Source organism: Oncorhynchus mykiss, chromosome 16, assembly GCF_057628025.1.
Source record: "Oncorhynchus mykiss isolate SJ-2025 chromosome 16, ASM5762802v1, whole genome shotgun sequence".
In the NCBI taxonomy this organism is placed as follows: domain Eukaryota; kingdom Metazoa; phylum Chordata; class Actinopteri; order Salmoniformes; family Salmonidae; genus Oncorhynchus; species Oncorhynchus mykiss.
Window position 1 is genome coordinate 18,369,387 of NC_143037.1, and position 23,675 is coordinate 18,393,061.

Below are 23,675 nucleotides of genomic sequence, written 5' to 3' on the forward strand. Positions count from 1 at the left end.
GGCATTGCAAATACTGCCACCTACTGCCTCGGCAAGATACTTCTTCTGCCACCAACTCGACTGTGAACCAGAGATGGTGAAGGAGTGAGTGCATACACTTTCATACTTGTCCCCCATGGGAATTGAACCTACAACCCAGGAATTGCAAGTACCATGCTCTACCAACTGAGCCACACAGAACACCTCCCATTTGGATTTCCCCACCAATTTCATGGTACTATTGAGCCTTGTGTGTCACAGTCTCAGCCTTCTGATTACACTTTCCTCCCTTCTCTCTTGGCCTGAGGACCTCCCTGCCCCCACCTTTTCATGGATCTTATAAAGGTGTCTTCCGTTTCTCTCCCTGTTCCACAACTCTTGCCATTTGTTTTTAACCACTGTTCTTAAGAGCCTACTTGGCGATAACATCCACCTCCTCATTCCCCTTAACTCCCACATGAGATGGTAACCAGAGGAACATCACCAATACCCCCATCTGCTTCACCCTACACAAGCACTAAAAAACCTCATACAATACATCCGGTCTGCTCTGAGACAGATGCATTTAGGCTGATCAGTGCTGCACAGGAGTCAGAGCAAATTACCACTGTCTGGCCTCACCTCCTCCACCCACTTTGTAGCCAATAGTATGGCCAACAACTCCATTGTGTAAACAGATAAATTATTTGTTGCTCTTTTTGTCCCTGCCACCTTAAACTCAGGAACACTAAAAGCTGCACCTATCTTTCCTCTTTTAGGGCCCTTAGATCCATTTGTGAATATATTCAAGAAAGGATAGTAATGTGTTCCTAAATGTACACTTACAACTGAATCCTCAACATCTCATTCCTCAACATCTCTCACCTTCAAGAAACCTAGATCTATGACAGAGTCCTTTAGGTGTCTTTTGGCAAACTCCAAGCGGGCTGTCATCTGCCTTTTACTGAGCAGTGGCTTCCATCTGGCCACTCTACCATAAAGGCCTGATTGGTGGAGTGCTGCAGAGATGGTTGTCATTCTGGAAGTTTCTCCCATCTCCACTGAGGAACTCTGGAGCTTTGTCAGAGGGACCATTGGGGTGGGTCTTAGTCACCTTCCTGACCAAGGCCGTCCCCCCGATTGCTCAGTTTGGCCGGCCGGCCAGCTCTAGGAAGAGTCTTGGTGGTTCCAAATTTCTACCATTTAAGAATGATGGAGGACACGGTGTTCTTGGGGACCTTTAACGCTGCAGAAATGTTTTTGGTACCCTTCCCTAAATCTGTGCCTTGACACATCCTGTCTCGGAGATCTACGGACAGTTTCTTCGACCTCACGGCTAGGTTTTTACTCTGACATGCACTGTGAACTGTGGAACCTTATATAGACAGTTGTGTGCCTTTCCAAATAATTTCCAATCAATTGAATTTACCACAGGTGGATTCCAATCAAGTTGTAGAAACATCTTAAGGATGATCAATGGAAACAAGTCTCATAGCAAAGGGTCTGAATATTTATGTAAATAAAGTATTTATGTTTTTTATTTTTAATACATTTGCAAAAATGTAATATGTTTGTGTAGATTGATGAGGGGAAAAAAATAATTAAACCAATTTTGGAATAAGGCTGTAACGTAAGAAAATGTGGGAAAAGTCAAGGGGTCTGAATACTTTCCGAATGCACTGTATATGAAGCCTCCTCTCAAGATACGCAAAGGACCTTGTTATTCTTTCAATATGACCAGTAGGACTCTTTAAGGTGTGACATTTGTGAAAAATGTGAACATTTGTGAAAATATTGCAATTCAAGATTTTACTTTTGTGAAATGTTTATCTCGTGCAAAATGCTAGATGCAATTAACAACTCAGTGAGGCCAATTTTTGTTTTTTAATTCAAGATATTTTATTTCCCCTTAGCTATTATTTATGAAAAAGTTCAGAGATGCTGGATTCATATTTCTAACTTTACAATATATATTGTGTACACAAAAATAGATAGCATACATTTTCCTCCAAATTGTCATAATGTTTTTGTTGACTTCTCTTTGCATTACTCTCCCACCAATGTCGATCATTTGTTGATATTCTTCAAAACATCACTGTGTTCGGTTGTAGTGAGGAAACAAATGTGAAAATATTATAATAAAAACAATATGACACAACCAATAATTTGGCAACAATTTACTATATTTACTACAATTTACTCTATTGAAGTAGTTCACAGAATGAACTCACATGGATCTGTCCCTTGCTGCGTATGCACAGTGCAAGCTTTTTCAGGAGATTGTTGTACAGGCGAGCCTCTGGATCTTCCTCTGGAGTGACATTAGACCTATGACAGTTTTATTTTATTATTATCGTTGCCAGTGGCTGAATTTGCTCTCCGTTTCTGCACATCTCTCCGATTCAGCTTCTGCATATCTCAAGTTCTGAACTATAGCAATTATAGTAATTTCAAAGCCAATTTGACTTACATGCTCTTTTTCTCTCTCTGGTTGAGCAGGAAGTTGACAAAATTCTTCTGCACCATGGAGTCCATGATTTTGCTCATGTCACTGGCGATGGTTGACTCTGCGTATCTTCTCCCCAAACCCTGTCCATTTTCCGTGAGACTAACAAGCAGACATGAACACAAACATGCGAGAGGAATGGACATATTTGATAATGCAGGGGACTCAACATCAAAAGGAAATATGATCAGACATCTCAAACGCAGGATGGGAATCTTACCTGTTCTCGTCAGACTGGGACAGGACTTCAGCACGCAGCATCCCAGCCACGCAGAGAACCACCAGTGAAAACAAAGCTACCTTCATGGTGACAAAACTAAACGAGGAGAGAAGCGAGAGGCAGAGAAAGTCAGGAAGAGAAAAAAACCTGCAATTGTGGAGAATGTCTTACACTTAACAATACAGGGGTTCCTTTATATTTCTAAATAACTGTTATATTTCTGTAAATGTATTACACATACGGTAAGCTAGACACAAGAATGCATGTATTAAGCAGAAATGTATAATTGGAACAACAGAATACTGGAAGGGTATATTTTGAAAACTATCTTACCTTGTGAATGGATATTCTTCAGTGAGAGATGCAGGCTTTTTGTGAATTGCTACAAGACATTGGTCCTTTTATACAGTTTCTCAGAGGTGATTTGTGGCAACACTGGCATATCAACAGGAATAACACCTTAGTTCCACTACATTAGGGCAATAATATACACATACTTCCGATAAGCAAGCTTTCTAATAAATTCAAAACTGAGTAAAATAATAGGATGTTTAAAATTGTTCCCTAGATTGGAGGTAACTACCCTTAATATGATCAGTGGAAACCTTTCTGGGCTATTAGGCTAATCTGAATGGTGCTAGATGGGAAACAATTGAGACGTGAACAGCTTAATGGTCACACTAGAAGATAAGGGAATGAAGTAAAAGGTGAATGTTTTCAATGCTGTAACCTGTTTTGGGTTACGTGTAGCTAAATTTAAATCTAAAATGGTCCTTGAGATCGGAAAACATGATTTGTCTTACATATGAACGGTGGTGTAATGGTAAATATGCTAATGCTGTTACTGTTTGTTTTTTATTCATCATGGTCATTTTAGGTTGCTGAAGGAGTGACAAGGCTAAACCCACCTATCAAATGAAATTGTATTTGTCACATACTTTGTTAACAACAGGTGTAAACTAATAGTGAAATGCTTACTTACGGGCCCTTCCTAACAATGCAGAAAGAAAAAAAATGTCAATAATATGCATCACAGAGAAAGCAGAAAACACCAACACATCCCCGTTGTCTCTACCTTGCCGGCCGAATGTCAACTAAGCCCTCGTATTCATCCCTAAAAGCAAAAACATGGAAATGTTTATTAGTACAGGATAAAGAGCACACAGGTGTGACATATTGGTGATGGAAGAGAATCACCTGACCAGTGGCGATTTTAGCATGTAAATCTTGGTGTGGCAAACAAAAAAAAATGCTTTGAGACACATCCCAGCAAATCCACTACATAACACAACACAACCCTAAACAATACATGAATTGGACTATAAGGGTGACAAACGGTGCCCACTAACTGTTAGGGCCTACATAAAGCTGTCCCAACAACAAAGTCCCAACAGCAATTCCAACACCTTACCACTTACACACCTGGCTATCAGCAGAGCCTTGTCTGGCAGAAAAACATTGTATTCAGCCTCATTTACTGCCTTTTTAAAAAACATAGCTGATATGGTTTACTTGCTTAAACAAATGTGGTTTCTACTGAGATGTACAAATGATGGCAAGTTAAATCAATTACAACAACAATACATAATTTCGGTTAAGACATTAATGATCGAGCTAGGATGGACATAGTCAATATACCTATTTGTTCAGCACTTTTGAAATGTACAGCGACAGAATTCAGAACTTAGACCGTTCTTACAGTATTCTCCCTGTACACCAAGTCAGAACCGTACGATAAATAAAGGGGGCATATTGTGGTTTAATTTTGGTAGATGTTATTTACAATAATCTTTAAGGGTGCCATTAAATGTGAAACCTTGATTTGGAGGACATTGATTTTTAATTAAATCAATAAATTATTTTGGTTGGTTCCATTGAAACATTAATAAAGTACAGTATTTGTCACATGTTGATATTTTGAGTTTATCTCTATTATTATATTGTTTATATTTTTTAAAGTATTGCTTGTGCATTGGCAGTCAGGGGTGCCAGTAATTTTGGAGACCACTGTAAGCAGACAATGAAAGATCTTATAATATTCAATGATGACACAGGCTATAGGCTACATTTGCACCACCAAGTCAGAACAGTAGGCCAAATTATGAGGGGAAAGGGGACCAAATTATTAGGGTAAGGCTCATGGGCTACGAACAGCTTACTACACAACATACACTTAGTATACATATCTCCCTGGCATAGTACAGAATTTATGCAGCAATAAACAACACATTTTTGGACTCATCTTGTTGTGCTGTGCTCACTTGAAAAGGAAGGTGGCGCGGGGGTCCTTCATGGGAAAATATTGTCTTCAAACTTTGTCATCAAAGTCTGGCATTCTCTGGATTTATGTTGCTTTCAAGAAAATTGGGAAAAAAACAAGGTTTAATCATGACGTTAGTAACCTTCAGGTCGGAGCTCTAGAAAGAAGGCAGAGTTCCCGATTTGGAATGCCGGGTTGGATGACAGTTCAAAATGTATTTTCCCAGTCGGAGGTCATTTTTTTCAAAGTTCCCAGTTGTCTTGAACTCACTGAAGTCTGATATTTCCCAGTTCAGAGTTTCCAGTTGTTTTGAAAGCAGTAGAAGTCATGTTGGATTGACAGCATGGCCAATTGTATATGTTTATTCTTTGGAAAAGAGATCTTTAAGCCCAGACTTGGACCACACATCAACTCCACTGAATAGCTGGCTAGTGATTGCTTTGCAATGCTTGCAGTTAGCCACTGATTCCCTCCAAACCACTTATTGTTGAACTTGCGATTTACAACTTGTTGTGTAATGTTTATGTCCAATGGTCGATGAGCACCGATAAGTTTTATCTATAATTTCTCTTCAAAAATTTGCCAGTAGACTTGATTAATGATGATAACTGCTAGCTCACTAGTTAAGATTTTGAAAGTATGATGTTGACATGATCAGTCAAATCAAAGCTAATGTAGATATAAAGTGATTTGACATAATTTTATCTATGGCCAATGACCTTGAGCCTTCTTGGATGGGCACTTCTAATGTAACTCTATGGCTACACCAAAGGAGCTTGAACTCTTGAGTTCTCCCGTAGATTTTGTGGTGACATAGTTTCCCATGAGTGAAAGAACACTGAGCCAATCACAGAGCAACTACAGAACATTACCAACCCCTTCGCTCCGTATTTATCGCTGGCTGTCCCACCACCACAGAAAGCACTGAACTAGGCTGAAAAACCTGCATTTTGGAGCTGCCTTTCTCAAGAAAGCAAAAAAGAGACCATGTTTGTATGCCATGTATACCATGTTTGTATACATAACAAAACACAACCCTAAACAATACATGAATTGGACTATAAGGGTGACAAACGGTGCCCACTAACTGTTAGGGCCTACATAAAGCTGTCCCAACAACAAAGTCCCAACAGCAATTCCAACACCTTACCACTTACACACCTGGCTATCAGCAGAGCCTTGTCTGGCAGAAAAACATTGTATTCAGCCTCATTTACTGCCTTTTTAAAAAACATAGCTGATATGGTTTACTTGCTTAAACAAATGTGGTTTCTACTGAGATGTACAAATGATGGCAAGTTAAATCAATTACAACAACAATACATAATTTCGGTTAAGACATTAATGATCGAGCTAGGATGGACATAGTCAATATACCTATTTGTTCAGCACTTTTGAAATGTACAGCGACAGAATTCAGAACTTAGACCGTTCTTACAGTATTCTCCCTGTACACCAAGTCAGAACCGTACGATAAATAAAGGGGGCATATTGTGGTTTAATTTTGGTAGATGTTATTTACAATAATCTTTAAGGGTGCCATTAGTTCAAGCACTGAACTAGGCTGAAAAACCTGCATTTTGGAGCTGCCTTTCTCAAGAAAGCAAAAAAGAGACCATGTTTGTATGCGGCTTTATTAACTCAATAATTGTTTTATTTTTGACATTGTTTGCAAACTGATATGTGACACGTATTAATGCCAAAATAACATGCAAAACAGGCAACATTATATTTTTTGCTCAACAGGTCAGGCAGGTGGGGCTCTACCTGCCCTGAATGACAGGTCGCCACTGCACCTGACCCACTTGCCATGCAAGAACATGTTTGCTACAGTCACAGTATGGGTAGAGGTTTTAAAACGTACAGTTGAAGTCTGAAGATTACATACACTTAGGTTAGAGTCATTAAAACTCGTTTTTCAACCACTCCACAAATTTCTTGTTAACAAACTATAGTTTTGGAAAGTCGGTTAGGACATTTACTTTGTGCATGACACAAGTAATTTTTCCAACAATTGTTTACAGACAGATTATTTCACTTATAATCCACTGTATCACAATTCCAGTGGGTCAGAAGTTTACATACACTAAGTTGACTGTGCCTTTAAACAGCTTGGAAAATTCCAGAAAATGATGCCATGGCTTTAGAAGCTTCTGATAGGCTAATTGACATAATTTGAGTCAATTGGAGGTGTACCTCTGGATGCATTTCAAGGCCTACCTTCAAACTCAGTGCCTCTTTGCTTGACATCATGGGAAAATCAAAATAAATAAGCCAAGACCTCAGAAGGAGAAATGTCCTCTGGTCTGATGAAACAAAAATGAAGCACAAGGGTGACAGCATCATGTTGTGGGGGTGCTTTGCTGCAGGAGGGATTGGTGAACTTCACAAAATATACCTCATCATGTGGAAGGAAAATTATGTGGATATATTGAAACAACATCTCAAGACATCAGTCAGGAAGTTAAATCTTGGTCGCAAATGGATCTATCAAATGGACAATGACCTCAAGCATACTTCCAAAGTTGTGGCAAAATGGCTTAAGGACAACAAATTCAAGGTATTGGAGTGGCCATCACAAAGCCCTGACCTCAATCCTATAGACAATCTGTGGGCATAACTGAAAAAATAGTGTGCGAGCAAGGAGGCCTACAAACCTGACTCATTTACACCAGCTCTGTCAGGAGGAATGGGCCAAAATTCACCCAACTTATTGTGGAAGGCTACCCGAAACATTTGACCCAAGTTAAACAATTTAAAGGTAACGCTACCTAAATACTAAATGAGTGTATGTAAACTTCTGACCAACTGGGAATGTGATGAAAGAAATAAAAGCTGAAATAAATCATTCGCTCTACTATTATCCTGACATTTCACATTTTTAAAATAAAGTGGTGATCCTAACTGACTTAAGACAGGGAATTTTTACTAGGATTAAATGTTAAGAATTGTGAAACTGAGTTTAACTGTATTTGGCTAAGGTGTACGTAAACTTCTGACTTAAACTGTACTTTCAACTGTACTGACGTTATTCGTAGAACCATAGTTACATTCGCAACTTCCGTTATGGTATGGGCAGGAAAGCGTTCCGGACAACGAACACAATTGCATTTTATCTATGGCAATTTGAACGCACAGAAATACCATGACGAGATCCTGAGGCCCATTTATTTTAAAGGTATCTGTGACCAAGAGACACCGTACCAGTCAAAAGTTTGGACACCTACTTATTCAAGTTATTTTTTTTTGTGCTATTTTCTACATTGTATAATAATAGTGAAGACAAACTATGAAATGACACATGGAATCATGTAGTAACCAAAAAAGTTACATCTAAATGTATTTTATATTTGAGATTCTTGAAAATAGCCACCCTTTGCCTTGATGACAGCTTTGCACACTCATGGCATTCTCTCCAACAGCATCACCTGTAATGCTTTTCCGAAAGTCTTGAAGAAGTTCCCACAAATGCAGCTTTTCCTTCACTCTGTGGTCCAACTCATCCCAAACCATCTCAATTGGGTTGAGGTCAAGTGATTGTGGAGGCCAGGTCATCTGATGCAGCACTCCATCATTCCCCTTCCTGGTCAAATAGCCCTTACACAGCCTTGAGGTGTGTTGGGTCATTGTCTTGTTGGAAAACAAATGATAGTCCCACTAAGCGCAAACCAGATGGGATGGTGTATCACTGCAGAATGCGGTGGTAACCATGCTGGTTAAGTGTGCCTTAAATTCTAAATAAATCAGTGTCACAAGCAAAGCACCCCCACACCATCTCCTCCTCCATGCTCCACTGTGGGAACCACACATGCGGAGATCATCCGTTCATCTACTCTGCGTCTCACAAAGACATTGCGATTGGAACCAAAAATCTCAAATTTGGACTCATCAGACCAAAGGACAGATGTCCACCGGTCATGTTTCTTGGCCCAGGCGAGTCTCTTCTTATTGGTGTCCCTTAGCTGCGGTTTCTTTGCAGCAATTTGACCATGACGGCCTGATTCACAGTTTCCTCTGAACAGTTGATGTTGACATGCGTCTGTTACTTGAACTCTGTGAAGCATTTATTTGGGCTGCAATCTGAGGAGCAGTTAACTGTAATGAATTTATCCTCTGCAGCAGAGGTAACGCTGGGTCTCCCTTTCCTGTGGCAGTCCTCATGAGAGCCAGTTTTATAGCGCTTGATGAAATGTTTAAAATTGACTGACCCTCATGTCTTTAAGTAATGATGGACTTTACTTATTTGAGTTGTTCTTGCCATAATATGGACTTGGTCTTTTACCAAATAGTTATATCTTCTGTATACCACCCCTACCTTGTCACAACACAACTGATTGGCTCAAATTCCACAAATTAACTTTTAACAAGGCACACCTGTTAATTTAAAAGCATTCCAGGTGACTACCTCATTAAGAAAGAATGCCAAGAGTGTGCTACTTTTAAGAATCTCAAAATAAAATATTTTTATTTAACACTTTTTTGGAGCCCACAAAAAAGTACATGATTCCATATGTGTTGGATTGGATTTCTGCAAAAATTTGTCATCAAATTTGATCTGATCTTCATCTAAGTCACAACAATAAGACAGTGTACATGATTCCATGTGTTATTTCATAGTTAATGTGTTCACTACTATTCTACAATGTAGAAAATAGTACAAATAAAGAAAAACCCAAACATTTGACTGGTACTGTATGCATCCCGGTCATGTGAAACCCGTAGATTAGGGACTAAAGAACTTCAATGGACTGATTTCCTCATATGAATTGTAACTCAGTAAAATCTTTGAAATTGTTGAATGTTGCATTGATATTTTTATTCAGTATATATCAGGGGTGTCAAACTCATTCCATGGAGGGCCAAGTGTCCACAGGTTTTTCCTTTCAATCAAGACAATCCAGGTGACAGGGATTCATAAATCAAGTACAAGGGAGGAGCTAAGACCTGCAGACACTATGCTTTTCAAACTCATGAAAGACACACCCTCACCTTATGCCCTTGGGGGAATCTCCATGGACACATTTGTCGTCGGTCCAAATGATTACCCAAGCAAGGGAAATTTGCAACTTAAGCCCCTCAGCTTTAATGGCGTTAGCGAGTGTACAATTATGTTCACTTCTGTGCCTGAATGGCCCCATAATTCAATTTGCGCTGTTTTGTCCATCCGCTAAGAAGCCAGCCAAAACTTAAACGTCAATATGGAGTCAACATACAAGTTTAAGTAAAAACGCATGTAAATAAGTTAAATTGTACTAATGCACAAACTCGTCTGGTAAATGTTCTTGTTTGGTTAGCTTTTGGAAGTTGTAGAAAACATTTTCCTTCGAAAGTTCCATCTGGACAGGCTAACAGTTGGCTAATTAATTGTCTAGCTATCATACCTATATTGTAACGACCCTGGGTTTATGAGTGCTGAGTTCGACTGCCGCTCGAGCATGCTTTCGATAGCGTGCTGGACATCGGGATAGAGGGTTCGAGCCCTGCCGTTTCATTACACTGGTGTCAGAAGTGGGATCGGACCTTGCATCCGCGACAGTGCGTGTGCTTGGCCGGTGAACGCGTTCCTGTAAGACGTAGAAGTCGCAAGCTAGCGCGAGGACTCGCTCTTTGAAAGGAGGGTGTAGTCATTTAAGACCCACCCTACCCCCCTCAGGCCTCAAATTAAGTGGACACTTCTGATGACGTATCATGACGTCAGATGAGTATATACTTACAGGGTGAGGGAGGAATTATTTTTAAATGGACCACCCTTGGCTGGAAATTCCCTCCTTCATCCCATGATTGTTTTCATCCACCTGTAACTGGTGGGCGCTTTGTGCTACAGTCAATTGTGGGCCTGTCTACTAATATTAAACAATTTAATATACACCTACTGTATGATAGCTAGCAAATATTAGCCTGCCTAGCTGGAACTTCTGAAGGAATTTTCTACCAAAAGATAACCAAACATGAACTTTTTACGAGACGTGTTTGTGCCGTGATCTTCATTCGTAGCACAATTTTACTTATTTGCATTCATTTTTACTTAGTTGTATGTTGACTTTTCCATTGATGTTTAAGTTTTCGCTGACTTTTCTTAATGGAAGTACAATCGTCGCGAGTATCAGGCCTCGAAGTGAACATAATTGTACACTCGCAAAACCGACTACAAACGTGGGTTTACGTTGCAAACTTCCCTTGCTTGGCTAATCATTTGGACCGTCCACCAAGATGGCGACGTGGATTCCCCCAATGGTATTAAGTGGACGAGGGTGTGTCTTTTATTAAGCGTTTCCAGCTCAACGCTCCCTACTAAAGCTTTTCTGCAACTTCATTCTTCCCAAAACATAAACATTTGGCGTAATTACGCATGCGCAATAGTCTGCAAAATTGGAAAATTAACCAACTGACGTTCAAAAATTAAGGATAACACAAAATACCATGCTATTTGAAACTAAGATAACTTATTTTCAGTAGGGTGTGTTACATAGGTCCTCTACATCCCTATCGCATGCAGCGAGTCTGTGCTGCGACCCTTTTCCAGTACGCGACACAGTGACGTCACGGACACATGCGCGCGGCTGTAAGAAAGCCATGTCAATCTGCACCCGTTCAACAGTCTAAACAAAATTGTTTTTTTGTGTTCTCATACTCTTACAATTGTATTTTGATTATTGCTTGAAGAGTCGCTAAGATTATATTTGGTTATGATCTTGGCAAAATAACTATTTTGGATGCAGCAGTTGTTAGCTAGAATGCTATCGCTCATTGCTAGGCTGTAGCAAAGGCTAGCTGGAGAGCCATTTTATTGGTTGAAGTGCTGTTGTTTTTTGAAGTATAATGTGCTTAATTTCTGATGATGACCCAAACATTATATTAAGCAGGACATTTAATACGAGCCTTAAAATCCAAACGAAGTGTGAAATGCACTCATGCAACATGTAAATAGATGCTTTTTTTGCTGGCGTTCTATAAGAACTCCCCTCTGTTTTCCCACCAATTTGCGCTTATCGCCCTCGTGCGGCAATGTTTGCAAACACAGAAAGGGGTCTGTACTATAATGTTTTTCATCAATGCGTGCAGGACCAAAATGGAGGAAATGTCGAAGTGCTATCACTTGTTAAAGCACGAGCCACTCTAGTCAAACGATATCCCCGCGCGTCCTCGTGGCTTGCAATATAATTGGCTAACTACCAAACCTTCCTGCAGGACCATGAGGGTGTGCAAACTATATTTTTATCCGATTGGAAAATAATAGACCATACGTAGCAAGCTAGTTAGCTAGCTAAATGCTAACTAGATGCTGGGAGAGTTTTTGTTACCTTGTTTGTCCCGTACAGTTAGTAAGTTAGCTAGCTGAAATTGTGAATGTTTTTAGATGTACAACTGGTAAAAATGAAGCTCAGCAGTCAGACGCAGTGCAGTATTTTATGCGTCAGTCAGTTGTAGTAGCTAGTGTCGAGGTTGCCAGTGATGGAGCAACATGGTGCCCAGCGTAGCTAGCTAGCACTTTTCGTCTGTTATTTAGACCCGTTAACTGTTATGTTGGTTTCAAAACTGATAAACACTTCTTTCTGTTACAGGACGAAGTCTGATCCAGGCTCAATGAAACAGAAAATAGACTCCAATGACACTTGACTGCTTTGCAAGACCAGCAGTTATTCTGTCATGTTAGTTCAATAACACCTGCGTTTTATTAGCCATGACTATGAGATCAACTTTGTTTGCTAATGCAGGATTTAAGCTGGACACAGAGAAACTTGACTTTGACAAATCACAAGTGGGAACTGCAAACGTCGTGAATTCCATAACCATCAAGAGAGAATCCTGTGACTTTGTCATTGATGTCCATGACGTACATGGGGCAATCCACAAGACTGGAGGGGAGCTCCTCAGCAAAACAAAGTTCCTAGACCAGAATTACATCATTCGGACCCCAGTGGCTGCTCAAAATAAAGCGGAAGGGGCACTGGTTCAAGGCGACAATTGGGGAAGCACCGGGGTGCTGTCATATTCCGGCAGACAAATGGGGGGTGAGGGAATCCCAATTAAAGGTAAACTCATTCTGAGTGACAGTATGGATAATACAGAGTTGGTTTCAAACAATAACTCCAAGGATGCTGGTACTGATGAGAGCACCAGAGGGGTCTCCACTGGAGGAGTTGTCAACACTGCATCCATTGAGCTCAGCACAGAGGGCAAGTGGAGGAACATCAGGAAAACCCCTGCTAACCCCCACACACAGGCCACCTGCCTCCAGCAGATTCTCCTGCTTCAGCTGGACTTGATTGAACAACAGCAACAACAGCTGCAGTCCAAGGACAAGGAGATAGATGAGCTGAAAGCGGACAAGGAGACGGTATGCACAGTATCTGGAAGTGTCTAATTGTTTTTAGATGACAGTAAGTCTGTCATTTCTTTAGAACCAAATCATTTATAAAAACATGTCTGCATACACAGTTGCTGGCGCGTATTGAGCGTATGGAGCGCCGTTTGCAGCTGACGAGGAAAGACCCACGTGATAAGCGCCTATTTCAGCCGCTAGAGCCCTGGACCCCAGATAAAGAGGACCTGTGGGATCTAGAAGTGGGTGACAGCCCCCAGACTCCCATCCCTAGGTCACTCCCCTTCAGCCGAGGAGACAAAGGCCTCAAAAGGTAACATCCCAAATGCTACTCTGCATTCACTTCTCAGTCAAACTCTTTCATTCACTAATCTCTCTGCTCTGCCCAAGCAGGAAATTTTGCTTCCTGGACTCCAAAATCCAGAAGTCACGAGGGGGCAAAGGCTCCAAGTTCGCCCCCTCTAAGTCAGAGTGTGGAGCTGGCTCTCCCCATCAGAGGGAGCTGCGCAATAAAGAGACCCCGGAGAAGACAGGGTTTGGTCGGTCAGCGGTAGAGGGGGGTACTCTGCAATCGAGCAATGAGGACCCGGAGCTCACCGCTCGGATGGAGGAGCTCCCTTTCATGTCTACTACTGAGATGTACCTGTGTCGTTGGCATCAGCCTCCCCCCTCCCCCCAGCGCGAGCCATCCCCATCCCCAAAGAAAGAGGAGGTTGTGGCCAGTGAGTAGACCTACCACACAAGCCAGTTGTTCAGTTCTAAGTGTAAAGCTGTGTAGTATTGCTTCACAATGAAGAAGAATAAAGTAGAATCCAAGTAGAGTCATAATTAGGCTTATGTCCCTTACTGAAAAGTATGTGAACCCTTTGGAAATACCTGGATTTCTGCATAAATTGGTTATCAAATTTGATCTGATCTTCATCTAGGTCATAACAATAGACAAACACAGTCAGCTTAAACTAATAACAGAGAAACAATTATACGTTTTCATGTCTTTATTGAACACACTGTGTAAAAATTCAGTTTAGGGTAGAAAAGTATGTGAACCTTTGGATTTAATAACTAGTTGACTCTCCTTTGGCAACAAACTCAACCAAACGCTTTCTGCAGTTGTGGATCAGACCTGAACAACGGTCAGGAGGAAATTTTTTTGTTTGTTCAGCAATATTCTTAGGATGTCTGGTGTGAACCGCTCTCGAGGTCATGCCACAACATTTTAAATCGGGTTGAGGTCAGGACTGACTGGGCCACTCCAGAAGGCGTATTTTCTTCTGTTGAAGCCATTCTGTTGTTGATTTGCTTCTGTGTCCTGTTGCATCAACCAACTTCTGTTGAGCTTCAATTGGCGGACAGATAGCCTTGGGTGTTCCTTCCAAACAACTCAACTTTAGTTTAATCTGTCCACAGAATATTTTGCCAGAAGCGGTGTGGAACATCCAAGTGCTCTTTTGCAAACTTCAGACATGCAGCAATTGTTTTTTTTTTGGACAGCAGTGGCTTCTTCCGTGGTGTCCTCCCATGAACACCATTCTTGTTTAGTGTTTCACGTATCGTAGACTCGTCAACAGAGATGTTAGCATGTTCCAGAGTTTTCTGTAGGTCTTTAGCTGACACTCTAGGATTCTTCTTAAACTCGTTGAGCATTCTGTGCTGTGCTCTTGCAGTCATCTTTGCAGGACGGCCACTCCTATGGAGAGTAGCAACAAAAAAAAATTATAGGGCAAGGCAGCTCTAACCAACATTTCCAATCTCGTCTTATTGATTGGACTCCAGGTTAGCTGACCCCTGACTCCAATTAGCTTTTGGAGAAGTCATTAGCTTAGGGGTTGACATACTTTTTTCGACCTACACTGTGAATGTTTTAAATTATGTATTCAATATAGACAAGAAAAATACAATAATTTGTGTGTTATTAGTTTAAGGACACTGTCTATTGTTGTGGCTTAGATGAAGATCAGATCAAATTTGATGACCAATTTATGCAGAAATCATGGTAATTCCAAAGGGTTCACATACTTTTTCTTGCCACTGTATACACTGTTCTGTCTTCCAGTCCCCTCTTGGAGGGAAAACATTATGGAGCCCTTGGATGAGGAAGCTGCCAGTGTCATCCCAGAGGTGAGAGAGGAGAGCACACAGGCTATACAATTACAGAATTGTATAGAGAAAGTCAAAAATAAAGTAATACCACACAATATTCTCCTCGTCATTTGTCCATGCAAATGGTCCTTAACCACATCAACCATGTTTTTGTGTTATTATACCAAGATGTTGGAAGACAGTGTCTTTTTGAAGCGCCATGCAAAGCTGGAGTTGGATGAGAAGAGGAGAAAAAGGTACAAATGGGTTTTACGACTTTGAAGTTACTCTCAATGCCTCATGAACCATCTTTATCCTCACACACTAAGGCTCCTTTTGTGTTTTTGTGTAATTCAATCTTGATTTACTACATTGAGCCACCAGCGTTTTCATCCTTTCCTTGCGCTCTCATCTTCCCTCCGTAACTGTCCTGTTTTTTTGTAGATGGGACATTCAGCGTATCCGCGAGCAGCGCATGTTTCAGCGTCTGCAGCAGCGCATGAACAAGAAGAAGGGGATCCAGGAAAGTGAGCCAGAGGTCTCGTCGTTTTACCCGGACACTGAAGATGGTATGACTGGCCACTTCATCTGCTGTGTAAACATGTTGTCTTTTTCTCAGAACCATGAAGTTGCATCACCTTTAATACTGTTAATTTAGTTGCAAAAGTTTTTCGAGCGATGTTTTCATTGCGCGCAGACACTCTTGATTCCTTTTCTTTCCCTTCTCTAGTCGAGTCCATAATCATCACCCCTTTCCTGCCTGTGGTGGCCTTTGGCCGGCCATTGCCGAAGCTCACTCAACAGTAAGTCTTTGTATTTATGATTTCCACCACCAGTAGTTCTCGCTCTCCCTTTCTCTCTCGCTCTTTCTCTCTCTCTGCAACACTTGTTTCAGTTCAACATGCCGGAATCATCTTATCATGGCACCCTTTTCCAAGCACCTGGTCCAAACACACACAGATGCATAGATGTATTTTTCATGCAAAGGATATAGGTTGTGATGTACCATTCATATGCAGAGATGTTATTTGTTTGTCTTTTTTTGTGTTTTTTTTGTCAGGTTTTGACATTTTCCTATAGGGTCACTTTTCTGTTCGGCTTTTCGCTGGACATTTCTTTGTACAGTGAGTTAGGGGATAAGTTAGGAATGTGAATCATTACGCCCACTAGCTTGAGTTCATCCATTACTATGCATAATTTATTTTTCAAGATGGTACCATGGTGCAGGTGGCGGGGCAGGGCGAGTTTCACAGAAAGACCTTTCATCAAAATGCAAGTATTTATTCTTCCCCATAAGTATGTCTTTTAAGTTAAGTAAACTGAACATTTGTCACCCAAAACACTCGTCTCAAAGTCAATCATTTTCTTGCCTATTCTTTCCTCTGTTCTTAAAGAAGATGTTTTACAAAAACAGGTTAATATGAATGCACACTGGTGTAAATTCAAAAAGGGTCTCATGAATGATTTACTAATGCCATTTTGAAGACATGGTGAGGGCCTTAACATAGAATCTGAAGGGGTAAATATTGACACTGGATATGTAAATACCAGTAGTTTTGCTAATCCTTTTAAAGAAAATTCACAAAGACAAAAAAAACAATAATGCACTTTCCTAGATAAGAAATGTTATACATTTGTCCATTCCAACAGTTATCAATATTATTATTAACATGTCTGCATGCTGAAAACAATTTGCACATGATGTGCCAATTGAATGATAACCCAATGTGAAATGCTTTTCAAGTTACAGGGGTCCTATTTTCCCGGTGACCTTCCCCTTTCCCTGATTTCTCCAGGCAACTTTTCAATTGCTGAAATGTGTCTTCCTCTGTAGGAACTTTGACCTGCCTTGGCTTGACGAGCGAAGCCGCTGCCGCATTGAGGTGCCCAAGAAACACACACCACACCGGACCTGTCGGAAGTGAGGTGGTATCTGCGTGTGTCATGCAAGAGAGAGAGCACACCCTTCCTTTCCCAGATGTGAAAAGTTTCATTTTGTGGGTTTAGGCCGTCAGTGGTGTAGCAGGCACCTCTCAGTAGTCTGTGGAAAAGTAAACCACTGTCTTCCCGTGTGGTTACTTGCCAGCTGGCCTGGAGACGGAGCTGCTGGAGATAAAGAAAATGGCTACCAAATTGGTTAGCTATGGTAAATTTGGTGCCCAATCTACTCAAAATAAATGAAAAGCTGCCGTTGTGATTGTAAGGTAAAACACAACTGTTACTTAATGTCTGTAGTAAGTAACTATTTAGTAATAAGCATGTTCTGTGAAGCAAACCTGGGGAGCACAAACATTTCCCAAATGTTTTGGAATTTGGTGTAATGTAATACTTAATTACTGCATCATCACTAAAATGTGTAACTTTTGATCATTACTACATTGTTACATAGTTGTCAACCTGACTTAACTTGGGGACTGTGATCTAAAGGGTAAGAGAAGTGATATTTTCCGATTTGACTGAATGTCAGTGCTTGAATTGTACGATATGCACATTGCTACAACTAACCCTGTATGCTGGAAGCTCCATTGGCATTTACATGCTCGGTGTTTTGCTTAGATTGAAACTGAACTATTTTCCCTGTCTGTGTATCAACTGTAATAATATTTCCTTGTGTGGACACCGCTTCAAGCAAAAGGTTTTATTATTGTGCACTAAAGTGTGGATATATGTTTGATCCTCACTCTGCATGTATGTTTAATCACAAATGCAGTAAATATGAGAAATGTCCTCTTCTGATGCTAAAATGATTGTCCATACTTTGCATCATGAAGAGAAGTTGGTTGTTTAAATGAGTACTTCTTGGCAGAAAAAAATGTCAAATTAATTTGAGAACCATGTGTCTTCTACAGTATGCTAATCATGCGATTCTGCATGGTCTTTTTTGAGGTGACAACTCTGTTCCAGGCTATATCAACTATCAGCATGGTAGATCTGTAAATTAAACATTTCCGCTGAGTACAATTCAGAGAAGAGTAATATCTGATTTAATTTCGAAAGCATGACTCTGGCTGCATTATTCATAAAAACACTGCTTTGTTTAGACAACTGCCTTGTTTCTAGAACATTCTCTGTGAGGAATTTGCTCGTGTTTTTCAATTTAGGATGTTTTTTCCCCCATGACATCACAAATTGCAGTAGACAACTGAGATGGATATCAGTTTGGAAAACATGGGTTGGCATTAGAGTAGCCTAATCAGCTAGAGTGCACAAACTTAATGCTGGGTATTTTCCTTCTCTTAAATGCTAGCTATATCTAACGATATTGGCATCGAGCACCTGGCGATGTTAAGCTTGTGTTCTGTCATGTGTTATCGCGTCAACATTTTTACTTTTGGCTCGATGGCTTCCTGGCTCTCCGACGCTACAGACCACACCATACAGGCTGGTTTTGAAATAATGCGAAATTGTTCTTCTGTACATAGCTTTCAGGAGCAAATGTTGTAAATATGAAATACATGGCTTATTTTTGTATTATTTAAATATTTGTGTTGAGTACATTCAATATTGTTCTATGATAATTGATTGTATGTTGACAAAATAATTTACAAAAGTTTGTTTTGGAATAAAAATAAAAATTGAGTTTAGTCTTCAATTCTTTTTCGTAGATTGACGAGTTCTGAAATTGATAATGGTAGGCCATATCCATGAGGAGAGAACTCAGATTTCCCCAATAGTATAATTGTATTAATCCGTTTAACCAGGTAAATTGACTGAGAACACGTTCTCATTTGCAGCAACGACCTGGGGAATAGTTACAGGGGAGAGGAGGATTAATGAGCCAATTGTAAACTGGGGGTTATTAGGTGACCGTGATGGTTTGAGGGCCAGATTGGGAATTTAGCCAGGACGCCGGGGTTAACACCCCTACTCTTACGTTAAGTGCCATGGGATCTTTAATGACCTCAGAGTCAGGACACCCGTTTAACGTCCCATCTGAAAGACGGCACCCTACACAGGGCAATCACTGCCCTGGGGGATTTGGGATATTTTTGTATTAGACCAGAGGAGAGTGCCTCATACTGGCCCTCCAACACCACTTCTAGCAGCATCTGGTCTCCCATCCAGGAACAACCCTGTTTAGCTTCAGAAGCAAGCCAGCAGTGGTATGCAGGGTGGCATGCTGCTGGCATAATTGAGTTTGAACATAATGGGCATGTAAGCGTAAACGTTACACACCATGAAACAAGGCAGCAGCTATGTGAATCTAGTGGTTAAAAAACCTCTACGCAAGGTTAAACCGTGGGAGTTTAGTGTATTACCACGACATAAATGAGATTGATCTTGTTAGCCAAATGTAGTCATGGGGGTTAGGGAATCTAAATTAGCACATTTTTCGCTATTGAAGACAGACCCCTTACTGTCAAATGTAAAAAAAAATGTTTATTGAATAAAGGCAAAATATGAATTTCTTATACAAACCACCACACCTTCCATCACCCTTTCGATAAATATTACATTGATTATCATGACAACTCAATGACAACAGTCCTAGGATAAAAAAGGCTATTTCAGTTTTACCAGGCACCATCAAGTGAGTGTCCTCTTTTTGGACATTTGACATGGAGAAACATTTGCCAAACAGTAGACATATTTTACCCCACTTAAGTATTTTTGTTGAAACCATTTAACTCACAAAGGACGTTACGATAATGGTATTGTTGAAACCTCTGAATCCTTATGTTATTCAAAGTCACCAAGTAAATAAAAAGCAAGCAAGTAACAAACAGTAAAACCCTTACTAAATCATGTTAATGTTATCTGGCAATGTATACTGTATGCCTGCACACCACTAAAAGTTGACATTATGTACAAATGTAATGATACTTGTACATCAAATATACAAAATGTTTACTTTAATAGGATAGTCTAATGATTTTAAAGTGAATATAGTGTTCAATTTACCCAAGGAGTGTAATGCATGCCTCTGGGTGTATTTAAACGCCATTAAAATATACCCCCTAAAGAGAATGCTTCATATTTTTAAGAGAACAATTGTATGGATAATGATTCTGATCCGTCATTGATTAAAGATAACATACTGCAAGCAAAAAAATAATACCTGCAACAAAAAAGCTTATATACCATAACAGAGTTCTCACTGAAACCCTCCAGTGTTACCCAAATAAATCTATGTACAGAGATTTGAGTTGCTGAGTACATGTGTATCTGTATTAAACGCCAGGCTGCCAAAGTGCTGTTGCGTGCCAGTTTTTCCACACTCAGTCTCTCCTGAGGTTATTCAGTCTCTCCTCAAGGTCAGCATCTGCATCTGCCAGGGCTGGCTGGGGTTCAGCTTTCTTCCCACCTGCTACGGAGAGGCTACCACCCGTGGATGGCAGATCTAAATGAACAGGAAGGAAATCAAATCAATCAGTATTCATAGGAATCTTGATGAAGAGACAACCAGCTTTATCACTACTACAAGATTTTTCTGAAAGCAGTTGTAAATTTGACTAACAGCAAGCGCAATAACTTGACTGTGTTCCTTACTTGAGAGTTCGTCAGAGAGATTGAGACCCAGCTCATCCAACACTTGGGACACAACAGCATCACTAAATAAAACAGTGAGAGAGTTAGTGTTTCTATAGATTTACCAGCTAACATAAGTATGCCAAAAAATATGACATTCACAAATAACGATGTGATCAAATTGGGGTAGTACTGGCTTTGGTTTGAGATTTAAATGATTTGGCCGGAGATTTGCGTCATGAACCCCCTACCTCTCTTCTTCATCATCCTCATCACCCATGGCATCGTCTATGGCATCATTCATCATCTCCTCCTTCATGTCCATGATCTCACTCTGTCGTTCAAACTCCATCATGATCTTCTGAATCTGTGGCAACTTCATCTGTGTAGGGGAAGTGAACATATGATGTAAGCCAATAGAATGTATTGGCACAATTCACTGGTAACAAGAATGACTACAGACATTTTGGGTTATTAATAGTGTTTTACAGTTCTACTGGCAAGTTATCTTAAACAGAATTGGATTGTGTTCAACAGGAATCAATCAAATGATACAATGAAACGATCACCTGTCTGTTCATGGTAGCCATTGCTTTGGTGACACCTTTCATTGCTTGTGCCATGCTGTTGTTTGACTTTAGAGTCTGGATCTTCAGGCTGACTGCTTGGATATTTGCCTTCATCATAATGAATTTCTTCACATAGTGCCTTGTACGAACCAAGTCCTTCGCCATGATCTTCACAGCATCCTGTAATGGTAACAGAGGAGTGAGAATATATATATATTTTTTAAAGCATCAAGACTTTTCCCCTTTACAGCATCTTATCTTTGCCCTCCTTATTCTCTCACCATCTGTCCCTGTTTGGCCATTTTCTTAATGTCAGCTATGATTTTCTTCTCCTGCTGCTCCAGTCTTTGTCGCTCTCTGTCCAGATCTCTCATGGCCCGAGTCAGTGCCCTCTGGTTTTGCCTCAACATCTCCTCCGGGGTCTTCCTCTTCCCAAACAAGAACTCCATCTAAGAAACAAAAACAGGAAATACAAACAATCCAAATCTAACTATCTCGTCAGTCATTATTACTTACAATGTGCCAGTTTTTCCCTGAAGAGGCACACATTTTAGATATGTTTTATGCATACGTTTTGTTTGCACCTAAACAACTTCTTGTTTATAGCTAATGTAGATTATATACATTTACTGTAGCTAGATAGCTGGACCCTGATTTAACTGCTTTTTAACATTCAAGAGTAAAGGACAATTCCGCCACTTTTCAACCTCATATTCATCATCTCTAGCACCATGCCAGTGTCTGCATATGTGTAAATGGGCGGCAGGTAACCGAAAGGTTGCTGGATCGAATCCCCGAGTTGACAAAGTAAAAATCTGTCGTTCTGCACCTAAGCAAGGCAGTTAACCCACTGTTCCCTGGTAGGCCGTCACTGTAAATAACAAATTGGTCTTAACTGACTTGCCTAGTTAACCTTTAATTAAATTAAACAGATTTTAAAAAGGCCCATTTTTATGATCTGTGGTTAAAAAAAATAAGGCCTTAAATGCTTCTCTGTGACATGGTAGAATTAAGTGCTTTCAAGACAACTGGGAACTCAAAAAATATATACAAAAATATTAAGCAGGTCAAATCATGACGTCGGTGATTTTCAGGTCGTTAAGTGAAAGCTCTAATAAGATGCCCAAGTTTCCAACTTGGATGACCGTTAAAAACTATTTTTTCCCAGTAGGAGTTCGTTTTTTCCCTTGAGTTTCCACTTCTCTTGAACGCACTGAAGTCGGAGATTTCCGAGTTGTTTGAACGGGACATCTTTCAAGAGCTCCAACTTTCCGACCTGAAGATCGCTGTGGTCATGATTTTACCTAGTTTTTTTTCCCCCCGAGTTCCCAGTTGTCTTGAAAGCACCATTAAAGTTAATTGACAAAACCTGCAACGAGTTTCTAGCCATTGGGAGGATATTTTCTTGCTCCAAATGTCACCACGAATCTCATTTGGTGCTTTTAATGCTGCGTTCAAAACAACTGGGAACTCGGGAAAAAACGAGCTCCGATTGGGAAAATCTATTTGAACGGTTATCCAACTCGGGCCTCTTTCTAGAGCTCCGACTTTCCGACCTGAAGAACACTGACGTCATGAGTTGACCTCATATCCGAGTTACCAGTTGTTTTGAACAGGGCAATAGTCTTTGAAAATAATGTTGCAACTTTCACTGTCAACTGGTAGAACTTTATTTTTCCCAAGAGAAATGCGCCGTTTTCACATATGTAGATATTGTTATTCTACAGTAGATAATGAAAATGAGGTTAAAGTTGTGAAATTGCTCTTTAAGGTTATTGATCGGAGTATAATCATTTAACTGGCATATAAATGGACTGATTACGTTACTCTGGTGAGTAGACGTTTACACCAGAGTACTGTCTTTGTTTAAACTATAATGCTTGTTTCCTTGCTAGTTTAGTAGCTAGCAATCTAGCTAACATTAGCTGCTAGAAGCTAAGAAGTTGAGTCATAGTAACAAATTAAATGTGTTGGTCACATGCTTAGTTATTCAATGTTAGCTTACCGTGTATGAGGTCTTTCGTGTGGCTGTTTATGTCACGATAATGACAATTGCAAATGAAAATACTGTTTGAGAGGTCTTCAAAGGTTTTAATTCGGGAATAGTCTACCTATTTGTTTTCTTTCACATACTTCCGCATAAAGATATCTCCACTTCTATCCCAGCAGGATGTGACGTAATAAAGATTTTTGAGTCATAAATGCTACTGGTTCGTTTGTTTTGAAGGGAGACTTTTACCGTTTCTGTCCCGGTTAGGCAGTGTACACTTAAGTCGTTAAATTACTAATAT

General features: G+C 40.2%; 3 protein-coding genes across 8 annotated transcripts; 1 reads left to right on the top strand and 2 right to left on the bottom strand.

The window, feature by feature from the left end:
• Positions 1-1,832: 1,832 nt before the first annotated feature.
• gip (gastric inhibitory polypeptide) lies at positions 1,833-3,798 on the bottom strand. Its single transcript, XM_036946382.2, has 5 exons — positions 3,018-3,798; positions 2,685-2,780; positions 2,429-2,566; positions 2,190-2,286; positions 1,833-2,053 (listed from the first exon to the last, which is right to left on the bottom strand). The coding sequence occupies exons 2-5, from the start codon at positions 2,768-2,770 to the stop codon at positions 2,051-2,053; spliced, it is 324 nt and encodes a 107-aa protein (XP_036802277.2). The 5' UTR covers positions 2,771-2,780; positions 3,018-3,798; the 3' UTR covers positions 1,833-2,050.
• Positions 3,799-11,209: 7,411 nt separating this feature from the next.
• On the top strand, positions 11,210-18,925 carry msl1b (MSL complex subunit 1b). 6 transcript variants are annotated; one of them, XM_090202124.1, is made up of 10 exons: positions 11,210-11,506; positions 12,507-13,282; positions 13,384-13,580; positions 13,661-13,989; positions 15,321-15,385; positions 15,536-15,603; positions 15,791-15,915; positions 16,077-16,149; positions 16,557-16,618; positions 17,181-18,925. In XM_090202124.1, coding segments are annotated over exons 2-10 (1,578 nt in total). In that variant the 5' UTR covers positions 11,210-11,506; positions 12,507-12,625; the 3' UTR covers positions 17,183-18,925. The 6 variants fall into 6 exon arrangements, with proteins under 6 accessions (XP_090058250.1, XP_090058249.1, XP_036802280.2 ...); XM_021565017.3 differs by having other exon boundaries at positions 11,460-12,142; XM_090202123.1 differs by lacking the exon at positions 16,557-16,618 and having other exon boundaries at positions 11,406-11,506.
• A 782-nt stretch (positions 18,926-19,707) lies between these two features.
• chmp2a (charged multivesicular body protein 2A) lies at positions 19,708-23,525 on the bottom strand. Its single transcript, NM_001165070.2, is given in 6 exon segments — positions 19,708-20,687; positions 20,837-20,898; positions 21,067-21,197; positions 21,385-21,564; positions 21,666-21,833; positions 23,390-23,525. Coding segments are annotated over 5 exon segments (663 nt in total). The 5' UTR covers positions 23,390-23,525; the 3' UTR covers positions 19,708-20,565.
• Between the last annotated feature and the right edge of the window lie 150 nt (positions 23,526-23,675).

Coding starts and splice junctions, on each gene's coding strand:
- msl1b (XM_036946385.2), top strand. CDS start 12,626: ATGACTATGAGATCAACTTTGTTTGCTAATGCAGGATTTAAGCTGGAC. Junction 15,604..15,790: donor GATGAGAAGAGGAGAAAAAG/GTACAAATGGGT, acceptor GTTTTTTTGTAG/ATGGGACATTCAGCGTATCC. Junction 16,150..16,556: donor TTGCCGAAGCTCACTCAACA/GTAAGTCTTTGT, acceptor TTATTTTTCAAG/ATGGTACCATGGTGCAGGTG.
- gip (XM_036946382.2), bottom strand. CDS start 2,770: ATGAAGGTAGCTTTGTTTTCACTGGTGGTTCTCTGCGTGGCTGGGATG. Junction 2,567..2,684: donor TCCCAGTCTGACGAGAACAG/GTAAGATTCCCA, acceptor TCTGCTTGTTAG/TCTCACGGAAAATGGACAGG. Junction 2,287..2,428: donor CAGAGAGAGAAAAAGAGCAT/GTAAGTCAAATT, acceptor AAACTGTCATAG/GTCTAATGTCACTCCAGAGG.